The sequence below is a fragment of the Triturus cristatus genome, chromosome 3_2 (genome assembly GCF_964204655.1).
Source record: "Triturus cristatus chromosome 3_2, aTriCri1.1, whole genome shotgun sequence".
Classification (NCBI taxonomy): domain Eukaryota; kingdom Metazoa; phylum Chordata; class Amphibia; order Caudata; family Salamandridae; genus Triturus; species Triturus cristatus.
Genome location: NC_140584.1, coordinates 1,235,693,179 through 1,235,705,638, shown reverse-complemented (window position 1 = coordinate 1,235,705,638; position 12,460 = coordinate 1,235,693,179). Strand labels below are relative to the sequence as shown.

The 12,460-nt window shown below is 45.6% G+C and overlaps 1 protein-coding gene across 1 annotated transcript in view; it reads right to left on the bottom strand.

The window, feature by feature from the left end:
- The window catches only part of LOC146859550 (CD5 antigen-like), a 613,604-nt gene that overhangs the window by 277,285 nt on the left and 323,859 nt on the right, over positions 1–12,460 (bottom strand). The window contains exon 4 of the mRNA XM_085650248.1: positions 1,830–2,144. Within this exon, the coding sequence (XP_085506374.1) occupies positions 1,830–2,144 (315 nt within the window). The remainder of the gene's footprint in view (positions 1–1,829; positions 2,145–12,460) is intronic.

Here is a 12,460-nt window from a genome sequence, read left to right as displayed (position 1 = left end):
CAGATGGATGATGGGAAATTACTTTCCTTGCTTGGCTGCTTCTTTTAAAGACACCTTTGGTGGGAAAACAGTGATGTCACTTCCTTTGCAGAATAATGCTGGGAAATCCAGTGATGTCCCTTCATGTGCAGATAAATGATAGGAAATCCACTAATATCACGTCCTTGCAGTTGGATGATGGGAAATCCTGTGATGTCACCACCTGTGCAGATGAAGGTAAATCATTGATATATAGGACTGTGAATTGAAATTTTGAAGGGGCGCTATAAACACACCCCTTCCAAATTGTGATTCGTAATGTATTTCTAAACACATAATCGCTAAATGAGTTTAGTACATTTGTAAAGACTATTTAGCAGTCACAAACCATGTGATGTATTAAAAAGCAGGGTTTGTGACCGCTAAATGGCATTGTACAAACAGATGAAACAGGAGTTCATCACCATTCTCTTTACCCAGATCAGCCGGGTTGGAATTATCACCGGCGGAGCAGTGAGAACTCCTTTTTCAACAACTTCTCCGTATCCCTTTCAGGTAGTCTTCTTTCCCGCCGAATTTGCCTCACTCTCTGTCTGTCCCCCTTACCCTGTTAACCGTTTACCTCTATGATTCAGTCACTGACTTGACCCTTTTCCTTCAGACGGGGCTATAATGTCCTGTACCGATAACTACTCTGTTGTACCCTACTTAGTTGTATAACATGTACTCCAGCCCTGCTGCCTCTAGCTGCTCAGCCAGAGTGTGAGATGGTCATGGAATGTTGGTGTGCCTGTGATGCGTGGAATGCCTGGGTGCCTGAGTGGATGAGTGTTGGCAGTTAGAGATGGGCTGAGCAGCTAGGCAGGCTGCTCCTGGTGGGGCTGGTACCACACTAGGCCGGCTGGAATCAAGACAGATGTGACCTGTACTGGAGACTGAATAAAGAAGGCTTAATATTACCTTCTGGCTCCAGGTGTCTATCTTCATAGATCACTACATACTCCATTTCCAATTGTGGTCTGTAGTATGGTCAGAATATCACTATTTAAGTTGTGTACTGTTTCCCTTTCTATTGTTGTTGATGTTACATGTACAGCATGCTGTATTTCTCTTTCTTAGGTTGGATAACATTTACATGCCTATAATACTTTATCTCTAATTATCCCACATCACCCATCACCACAATAAGCTTTGCTGTTTATTATTTCTGTACCGCTCCCTCAGACTCTCTCCTCATATTTGTATCCTTCTCTCAGTGCCCCAAAAACAGCAACCTTACCTTTAATAACAGCTCTACAAATGCTCAGAACCTCAACAAACATTGTATTTATCATTTAAACGTATGCCCAGGACTCGGCTTTTCAGTAACTTGTGTGGGTTTACATCCACATACTTATACGGGGTTATAGGGTATTTCCTCCGAACCTGGTAGCACCGTGCAATACACACACTACAACCACCATACGCACATACAGCAAGTCACCACTCTTCCTGGCATATCCAAAACCCTACTTCCAGACAAATCTAGCAGCTATGTGCAGAATGCTGTTCAGTAGTGCCAAATCTGTGTGTTGATGCTGGCAAGCGAGTGCTCTGTTTATTCTGTGCAGAAATGAGTCGGTGCCACAGTGCCGGTGTCAGGGTGTCTGCTGCCTCTAAGTTCGATGCGAATCTGTGAGTTTTCAGAGGGTAGCCAGTCTAGAACTTCCACCTGTAGTTATTGCAGTCAGAGTATATTGCTTGTTGCAATCTTTCACTTTGCATCTAGCCTCAAATATGTGTTTACAGTGTACATTCATTACATTTCTTGAGAAAAGATAACTTTATTTCACTTGGTTTCCATTCCTTACCTGTGCAGGTCACCCCAGCGTCCCTTCCGGTAGGACAGGTATTGTGCTCCCAGCCTTGTTGTGGGCACTTCCATAGAGCAGCCTCATCTCCGCTGCATTGGACATTACTCATGATAACAGGCAGAGAACTCTTTCCGAATGTTGGATTGTACTCATGTTCTTCCGCTGAAATACATCCGAGCTGTCTGCAGACGACTGAAGCATCATTCAGATCCCAGGAATCATCACACACCGTCCCCCACACACCATTGTGCCTGACCTCCACTCTTCCAGAGCAGAGAGAGGCACCGTTCACCAACCGGACCTCATCAGGACCTGGAAACAGCACAAGTGGACAGATATCAAGCAAGAGTCGCACAATCAGGTAATGTGTCAACATTATACATATGTTTGAAAGGTTCATGGTTCTTTATTTTTGCACGATTAATCAAAATCATTGCAAATCATTAGATAAAACACTACATGTACAATGGGAAAATATCAATACAAATGTCAAACAAAAGTAACAAAGGCCCAGTCTCTTTGTAGTTCATTGTAAACAGATGAATAAATAGAGCGAAAACAGCTGCAAAATTTAATAAAATTCACAGTCTATTCAAGCTCAGTTGAATGATAGCTAAATAGTAAGAGTGAGGCATCCCACAAGGATAGTAAGAGTGCGACATCCCACAGTGATAGTAAGAGTGCGGCATCACACAATGATAGTAAGAGTGCGGCATCACACAATGGTAGTGAGAGTGTGGCATCCCACAGTGATAGTAAGAGTGCGGCATCCCACAGTGATAGTAAGAGTGCGGCATCACACAATGGTAGTGAGAGTGAGGCATCCCACAGTGATAGTAAGAGTGCGGCATCCCACAGTGATAGTAAGAGTGCTGCATCCCATAATGATAGTAAGAGTGAAGCATCCCATAATGATAGTAAGAGTGAAGCATCCCACAATGATAGTAAGAGTGCGGCATCCCACAAGGATAGTAAGAGTGCGTCATCCCACAATGATACTAAGAGTGCGACATCCCACAATGATAGTAAGAGTGTAGATCCCTCAGTGATAGTAAGAGTGTGGCATCCCATAATGATAGTAAGAGTGCGGCATCACACAATGGTAGTGAGAGTGCGGCATCCCACAGTGATAGTAAGAGTGCGGCATCCCACAGTGATAGTAAGAGTGCTGCATCCCATAATGATAGTAAGAGTGAAGCATCCCATAATGATAGTAAGAGTGAAGCATCCCACAATGATAGTAAGAGTGCGGCATCAAACAGTGATAGTAAGAGTGCGGCATCCCACAAGGATAGTAAGAGTGAGGCATCCCACAATGATAGTAAGAGTGAAGCATCCCACAGTGATAGTAAGAGTGAGGCATCCCACATTGATAGTAAGAGTGCGGCATCACACAATGGTAGTGAGAGTGTGGCATCCCACAGTGATAGTAAGAGTGCGGCATCCCACAGTGATAGTAAGAGTGCGGCATCACACAATGGTAGTGAGAGTGAGGCATCCCACAGTGATAGTAAGAGTGCGGCATCCCACAGTGATAGTAAGAGTGCTGCATCCCATAATGATAGTAAGAGTGAAGCATCCCATAATGATAGTAAGAGTGAAGCATCCCACAATGATAGTAAGAGTGCGGCATCCCACAATGATAGTAAGAGTGCGGCATCCCACAAGGATAGTAAGAGTGCGTCATCCCACAATGATACTAAGAGTGCGACATCCCACAATGATAGTAAGAGTGTAGATCCCTCAGTGATAGTAAGAGTGTGGCATCCCATAATGATAGTAAGAGTGCGGCATCACACAATGGTAGTGAGAGTGCGGCATCCCACAGTGATAGTAAGAGTGCGGCATCCCACAGTGATAGTAAGAGTGCTGCATCCCATAATGATAGTAAGAGTGAAGCATCCCATAATGATAGTAAGAGTGAAGCATCCCACAATGATAGTAAGAGTGCGGCATCAAACAGTGATAGTAAGAGTGCGGCATCCCACAAGGATAGTAAGAGTGCGGCATCCCACAGTGATAGTAAGAGTGCTGCATCCCACAATGATAGTAAGAGTGAAGCATCCCATAATGATAGTAAGAGTGAAGCATCCCATAATGATAGTAAGAGTGCGGCATCCCACAATGATAGTAAGAGTGCAGCATCCCACAATGATTGTAAGAGTGTGGCATCCCACAATGATAGTAAGAGTGTGGCATTCCACAATGATAGTAAGAGTGAAGCATCCCACAAGGATAGTAAGAGTGAGGCATCCCACAATGATAGTAAGAGTGAAGCATCCCACAGTGATAGTAAGAGTGCAGCATCCCACAATGATAGTAAGAGTGTGGCATCCCACAATGATAGAAAGAGTACGGCATCCCACAGTGATAGTAAGAGTGTAGATCCCTCAGTGATAGTAAGAGTGAGGCATTCCACAATGATAGTAAGAGTGCGGCATCCCACGGTGATAGTAAGAGTGTGGCATCTCACAGTGATAGTAAGAGTGCGGAATCCCACAGTGATAGTAAGAGTGCAGAATCCCACAGTGATAGTAAGAGTGCGGCATCCCACAATGATAGTAAGAGTGTAGATCCCCCAGTGATAGTAAGAGTGCAGCATCCCACAATGATAGTGAGAGTGCGGCATCCCACAGTGATAGTAAGAATGCGGCATCCCACAATGATATTGAGAGTGTGGCATCCCGCAGTGATAGTAAGAGTGTGGCATTCCACAATGATAGCAAGAGTGCGGCATCCCACAGTGATAGTAAGAGTGTAGATCCCACAGTGATAGTAAGAGTGCAGCATCCCACAGTGATAGTAAGAGTGTGGCATCCCACAATGATAGTAAGAGTGTAGATCCCACAGTGAAAGTAAGAGTGTGGCATCCCACAGTGATAGTGAGAGTGCGACATCCCACAACGATATTAAGAGTGAGGCAATGATAGTGAGCGTGTGGCATCCCACAAAGATAGTGAGAGTGCGGCATCCCACAGTGATAGTAAGAGTGCGACATCCCACAACGATGTTAAGAGCGAGGCAATGATAGTGAGAGTGCGGCACCCCACTTGGAGGTAAGATGCGCTGTAGGGTGAGGTGTAATCACACTGAATGGAAAGGGAAGAAGGGGTGTAGGAGCAGGGGTAATCACACTGGATGGAAAGGGAAGAAGGGGTGTAGGAGCAGGGGTAATCAGACTGGATGGAAATGGAAGAAGGGGTGTAGGAGCAGGTATAATCACACTGGATGGAAAGGGAAGAAGGGGTGTAGGAGGAGGTGTAATCACACTGAATGGAAAGGGAAGACGGGGTGCAGGAGCAGGTGTAATCACACTGAATGAAAAGGGAAGAAGGGGTGCAGGAGGAGGTGTGTGCAAAAATCTTCCTTTTTGCCCTAATGGCTCCCACATTTTGCCTTATACTGGTGGTGACCGACTCTGACTGTGCATGGGCTCTGCTTACCAGACCCAGGGCCAGTGCTCTGGTTATAAGGCATATGGTCATTAGGTAAATTACAATTGGTGCTGGCAGATAGGTTTTGAGCCCAGTAGACTCAATACACTTAAGTGTGCACTACTGTGTTTCCTGCTGTCATTTTAAAAGCTATTATGCAAATGCGACTTTGGATCTAAAGGTACTTCCAAAGTCTCCAAATACCTTATTTGTACATGTGAGCCACCCCTAAGGTCTCCCCTAGGTGCCTCATGAGAAGGGTGCCTTGTAACTATAAGCAGGGACTTTATAAAATATGTTTTATATACCCTGGCGAGGGAAAACTGGCAATTTCATTTTCCCCATTGTAGAAAACTAGCTCCCTAGGCTAACATAGGAATATCTAATTTTTGTTTTTTTTTAAGAGTTTAATATAGCGCGAACGAGACCCGAGACATCGGGTATCAGAGCGCTTTACATGAGCACCAGTTTCATTACTGATGAACACATTCATTTTTTTTAGGCACGGGGAGATTAAGTGATTTGCTCAGAATCACAGACGCTGAGCGTCATTGCCAACCTCGAACCCGGTTCTCCAGGTCCAAGGTTGACCGCTCTAGCCGTGAGGCTACATCCTCTCCCCAGTATAAGTATAAATATTGACAGGAGGGAGCTAGAAATGTCAGTGACTTACAATGAGAGTTATGATAAGGCCAACAACGTGGCACTGTTATATTTATAATAAATATTACAGAAAAGAAGTTGCAGAACTTTCTTTTCTGTAAGCCAAAGTCCAGCCTTCCAGCTGCCATCTTCTGATTGGCCTCCCTCTGCCAGGCGAAGCCAAACTTTCTTAATGAGGTGTGAAGTGGCCCACTAGTGACACTAAGATTTCCTCTAGGTGGAGAACTGCAGCTGCAGAAGCACAAGGCAAGATGGGGGTGCAGTAGCCAAACTGGTATTAAAATGAAGAATAAAGCTATATGACAACACAAGCTCTCCCCCACCACCTGCCTCCCCAGCCCCTGTATTTAGATTAATGAAGGGACAGGATGGAGTGTGTTAAAGAATCTTAGCCACACCAGTGGGTTGGCATAGACAGATCTATCCCTTCAGGAGAAATGTTCGCCATCTTGGATTTTGGGAGAGAAGTGATTTTTGGGGCAAGAATATACTGAACTTTGGAGGAAGTGGTCATACCTGAGTGTGGCACCCTGCTTCCCATTGGTCAGGTTTGTCCCCCTGCTTAATACCCAGGAACACTGCATAAATATGGAAGAGTTGCCAAGCAACTCAGATCTAACGCCTGAAACAAGGAGAAGAAGGACTATCATGCTGGAAATGTGATCTGCACCTAAAGGACTGCACTTTGAAGGATTTCACCTGCTGCACTCTCTGATACTACAGCCCTAAGGAATTTGTCTGGCTTCACCATGATTTAGGAGTGGACTCCCTCCAAACTACAGGTTAACAGAGCTCACCTGCATCATCTCCACCAAGAAGCCTCCATCCTGGAGTGCGTCCAGTGGACTTTTAAGGATTTGGAAAGGTGCGTTGTGCGAATTGTAGTCACAACATTCCAAGGACCATCTCATTGGATTGATGTTTTGGGCACTTTGAACCCTCAACAGCAATTTCAGGAAGAATTTCCAGACGTTTGAGCAAGTCTTGGATAAAGCTTAATAAGTGACTGACCTGATGTCGATTTTCAAGCTGTCTACGTCAAACTGCATCCCTGCCTGGATATCAGGTTCTCCCAATGAAAGTTCCGGAGTCCAAGACTTCCAGGAGCTGACTGTGGCATCACGGAGAATCAAGCCAACAACATTGATGCAGATCCGGCTTGAAGAATAGTCTCGCTCCACGTTGAGGAAAAATCTTCCAGAATATTGTCTAAGTGCAAAGGTAAAATTTTGACTGAGGCTCCCCGCTTAGTGTATCTCACCAGGGCCCCCTTACGGTTGACATAAAACAGTGACTTTCTCCCGGTCAGTTGAGACTAGATGCCTCAATTTGGCTCTATTGGTTTTTGAAAACTGGAAAGCATTTATTATTTAAAAAATCATACCTCTGGTTCCCTATATTAAATGTATGTTGTTTTGGTGTCTATTTTTATAAATTGGTGTATTGTGTCTTACTTATTTAATGTATTGGTATCTTTTAAATGCTTTATACACTTGTCTCCTAAGCTGCACCTGCCTGCTCATTGCCAGCTACCAAGGGATGAAAAAGGAAATCATATACTGAGACCTTGACTAACCCTTTTATTGTATTTGTGGCCTTATTATTAGAGATAGGTCCCTACGTGTCATTAATAATCAAACACTTTCCAATGAGGTGTAATCACAATGATTGAAAGGGAAGTAATCTTGTAGGAGGAGTTGTAATCACGCTGGATGTAAATTAAAGAAGTGCTGCAGGAGGTCCCCGCTTCCCACTTCCTGCCGCCGCCTCCGCCGTACATCGCGGCCTGCCCCCTTTTCTTCTGTGCCCTCCCCACCTCCCAGCTGCCCCTCCCTCCCACTTGTCCTTATATGGAGACCCCGCGGCGCAGGTGAGTGTGACCTGTCCTCAGGACACCCCCGCGCCACACGGCCCTCCAGCTGTGTCTGTGTGCCCCCTCCCTCGCTCGCTGCTGATTGTTGCCGTTGCCGTTTTCCACTAAGTGCTGTGCCCTGTGTTTATTTTCTCCACTTGTTGCCTGTATTGCCCCTGTTTTTTGCTCCGTGTATTTTCTGTTGTATTTTAGCCCCTGTTCCATCTGACCCCCGCTCCCCGCTTCCCGCCGCCGTACATTGCGGCCCCGCCCCCTTTTCTTCTGTGCCCTCCCCGCTCCCGCCTCCCAGCTGCCCCTCCCTCCCACTTGTCCTTATATGGAGACCGCGCGGCGCAGGTGAGTGTGACCTGTCCTCAGGACACCCCCGCACCGCACGGCCCTCCAGCTGTGTCTGTGTGCCCTCTCCCTCGCTCGCTGCTGATCGTTGCCGTTGCCGTTTTCCGCTAAGTGATGTGCCCTGTGTTTATTTTCTCCACTTGTTTGAATTTGAATTTGAATTTGAATTGAATTTGAATTAAAATTATTTTTAAAGCGCACATACACCAGCGGTTTCTTGGCGCTACAACTAACAAAGGACCGGAGCAGAAAAACGAAAACAAACTACAGGAGGGTTAGTTAAAGGACTTCATGAACAGATGAGCCTTGAGGTGTTTCCGAAATTGCGGGTACAGGGAGAGGGTTCGAAGTTCAAGAGGAAGAGAGTTCCAGAGGAGCGGGGCAAGGGTCGCAAATTTCGAACCTCCCCATTTCTTTCTCCGGTACCGTGGGATAGTGAGAAGGGACTGGGTGGATGAGCGTAGTTCCCTGGTGGGAACGTAAGGGGTAATCTCAGAAGAGATGAAAGCCGGTGCCGAGCCCAGTCGAGCCTGAAAGGTGATGGAGGCGAGCTTAAACTGGACCCGAGCACGAACAGGAAGCCAATGCAAAGATTTCAAGAGGGGGGTAGTGTGGTGAAATTTCGGGAGTTTAAAGACCAGGCGGGCCGCCTGGTTTTGAATCTGTTGCAAACGCCGTAGGCTATATGCAGGAATACCTGCATATAGGGCGTTGCCGTAATCCAGGCGGGAAACCACCATGGCCAAGATGATCAGTTTGAGGGCAGTGAAGGAAAAAAAACGGGACACCCTGCGTATAGTGCGCAGTGATAGGAAAGAAGAAGAAACCACAGAAGTAACCTGAGAGTGAAGAGTGAGTTGGAAGTTGAGTTTTATGCCTAGTGTTTTGACTGAGGTAGAAGGGATAGGTGAAGGGCCAAGAGAGGGGGGACAGAATAAAGAGGACCAGGGGCTGGATGAACCACCCGTCAACACCAGCTCGGTCTTGTCTGGGTTGAGCTTCAAGTGGTTGTGGTTCATCCAGTCCCGGATATGGAGCATAATAGATTGGAAATTTAGAACAGAAGAGACGGAAGAAGACAGATTAAAAACAAGCTGGAGGTTGTGGAAATATGGATTTTCCTGGTCAGTTATGTCCCCTATCTTGGACCCCAACGGTTCTATGTGCATGTCACAAGTACATGTAGGTTCCCTACAGTTCCATTTATGAAGACGCAAATACATGTGCGTCCACCGTCAACATGTCCTCTGTCAGATCCGCCATGAATAGGCCGGATATTCCATTCCTAAGTATGAAAAGCCATCGGCTTAATATGGTTCACTTATGCCATTTTACAGTCCAGGCAAGTAGGCCCTGATTCTGTCATCAAAACTCCTTTTCCCTTCTGCCTCTGAAAGCTCCGGTCCGAGCCTGCATCTATGACCATGAACTTTGTCTCATTCTCTGCGCGGCTCACGAAGCCTGACATCAGCCTATTCTCTGCCAAGAACTGTATTTCACCTTCGAATTATCTGCCTCTCCCTCAGCCGATGCATTCCTGCCTAGTAGTTTAAGTAAACATTCTTCCAGTTATCAAGCAAAAAGGCCCATCTTCTCTGTCCTCATGCAAGTAATTCATAGCCCTGTTACTAGGAAATATTCCTACCCCCTCGCATTCAGTGTAGACACTTAGACGCTTGTACATACACGCACAGTCAGTATAGAGTAGATTCTGTCCGAGAGTCCTTCTTTTGTGGATAACATAGTTCTTTAAACATAGGATGTTAGATATGATTTGGGATTAGGTTGACTTGACCCCCCCAGACTTCTCGTCTCCACATATAGAGCTAAATGTCAAGTCCTCGTCACCCCCTAGTTACACGTCAATTACACGTCATACTGCTGCGCGCGCATCTATGCCAAGTATTATCTTATAGATCCACCTATACATGACATCATAACCAATCATGTTCCTTTTTACTCATTATTACACCCATTTTCGGTTACGCAGACAAACGTCAATGTCCTTATCAAATTGTCACGCCTACTGTATTCACTTCATTATAATGTATGTACTATAAAAGTTACTTCTCTGTCAATAAAGTATGTACTTCACTTCCTGAACCCCCGTGGTGATGGAACTTGAAGCATCCGATTATAATCGATTATTGGAATAAAGCCCATTCCGAAACTCTAATATCACGGATTCTGCCTCTCATTTTACTGAGCTATTTTATAATGTTTCTGTATCAAATTCAGTCCCGGTAAAGGAATTTTTATTTACCACATGATGGCGCCCGAACAGGGACACTTTCTCATCTCACGCGCCGGCGGTGCGTTGCAGGCCCGGTCTCCTGCCACAGCTGGACGGACAATAACGCGTACCAGCAGGATTTCCTGTATCTCCCTCCGGTCAAGCGGGGGCGACTGAGACTGCGATCAACACCCAGACGAGGCGGTGAGAAGTGCGAAGTATCCCGACCAGAGCCTAGCTGAGAGAGCAAGATCCGAGGTATACAGAGACCCACCAGTCCGAAGTCAAGTCCAGTGTCCGACGAGTCGAGTCGAGTCGAGTCCAGTCCGGTTCAAGTTCAAGTTACTGAGGCCTTCCGTTTCCGAAGCTACCCGGTGAGTACCATTGCTGGGGAGGCATTTCTGACGTGCACATAGGTTGTGCCGGTCAAGACGGGTTTGGGTACACAAATCCGGTCTGCACTGTTTTAGCAGTGTATCTGTACTGTTTAGCAGTATATCAAGTATTCCGAAGTATTCCGAAGTGTCTAGTTATTGTCTAGTTATTGTCGAGAATTAAGCTTGGTGATTAGTTATGCAGACGATCATCATTGTTGTTTCAGTTAAAAGTTTAATGTTTAATGTTTAAAGTGTTTAAGTATGTTCTGTATATCGTGGTATGAATGACTGTTCATTATCGTGTTTATTGTATTATGTCTGTTCAAATTCAAGTATCAGGTCAAAATCAAGTATAAGGTCAGTTCTCAATATGCCGCTCTTTTCGAAATTAAGACAGATCACTACCAGAAAAGGGGTTCTCGAAGAAGCCGTCCCTATTCCTCCTAGGGACACTCCAGGGCACTTTATGTATCACAAACATGGCTTAGACGCTATATTATTTCTTGATTTATGGGTAGACTATACCAAGGGATTACCAGAAAGTCAGAGGTGGCCCACAGCGGGGACCTGGGATGCAGAGTGCATCATGAAAGTCGAGGAAGAGTTATGGAAAAGGAAAGTCAGACAGTCACAGAAAGACGCCGTTGAATTATGGCGTAAAGAATCACATAGACGAACAGAAAAAGCACGTAGACAGGAAGAGAAGAGTAAAGAAAGTTCAAGCAAGGTTCAAGAAAAACTATTAATTGAGGAAGGAATCCGAGTGAAATCAGAACAAGTAGACAGACAAAGAAATGCCCTTATGAATGGTATGTATCCCCTTCTGGCCGAAGGATTACCTAAGGCTACTCCAGAGATACCGAAAGACCTGCCACCCCCATTATTTCCAATCAAGGTACATCCTAAGGGGCATCCTAGAACCGCAGAAGATGTTTTTCTTTCCTCATATTTAGATGACGCAGCTCCCGAGTATGCTAATTCCGCCCCACATAGACCGCATACCAGGGAGGTTCAACGCCAAGATCCCGTGCCCGTATCCCTACAGCAGCAAATCGAGTCACAAGTTCCGGCAAGCACATCTGTTTCTGCATCTGTTTCTACAGGTGCTTCCATAGCTGAGTCCACACCTATAGTTGCTGTGTCACGTTCGACGAATCCTTTCACACCCGACGCCCCAGATGGGGCCACGGGAGGTGCTACCAATATTTTTTCTACGCCACCCAGAATAAATAAACTTACTTTTCAAGAGTCAGCGCATTCACGTACACCCAAACTCCTTAGTGCCCGTGCGCTTAAGGAACTTCTTATAGATTGTAGATATGACCCGGTGCCTGGAAAGGAGGACGAAATGACCCTAGCATCATTGCGTATCAGACGAGCCGCAGTGTATTTAGCGAAGTTACCAGGAATGACTGCGCATCTAGATAATATATATCATTTTGTCCAAACAGGGCGAGATCCAGAATGTATTTACAGAGCTATGGAATACCAGAAAGTAGAGATACAGGGGGAACTGTTACGTTTCCTCATAAACTGTGTGATCAGAAATCAAGACCGACCGGGGGTAGACCCGGAAGTAATGAAAATTCTTACAAGATGGAGCCAGAATATATCAGAAGGGAGACATGATAAACAAAATTGTATAATAGCCATGTGTCGAAAGATCCGTAAAGAAATAGAACGCCTACACGAAGAGCGATTAGAGGTAGACG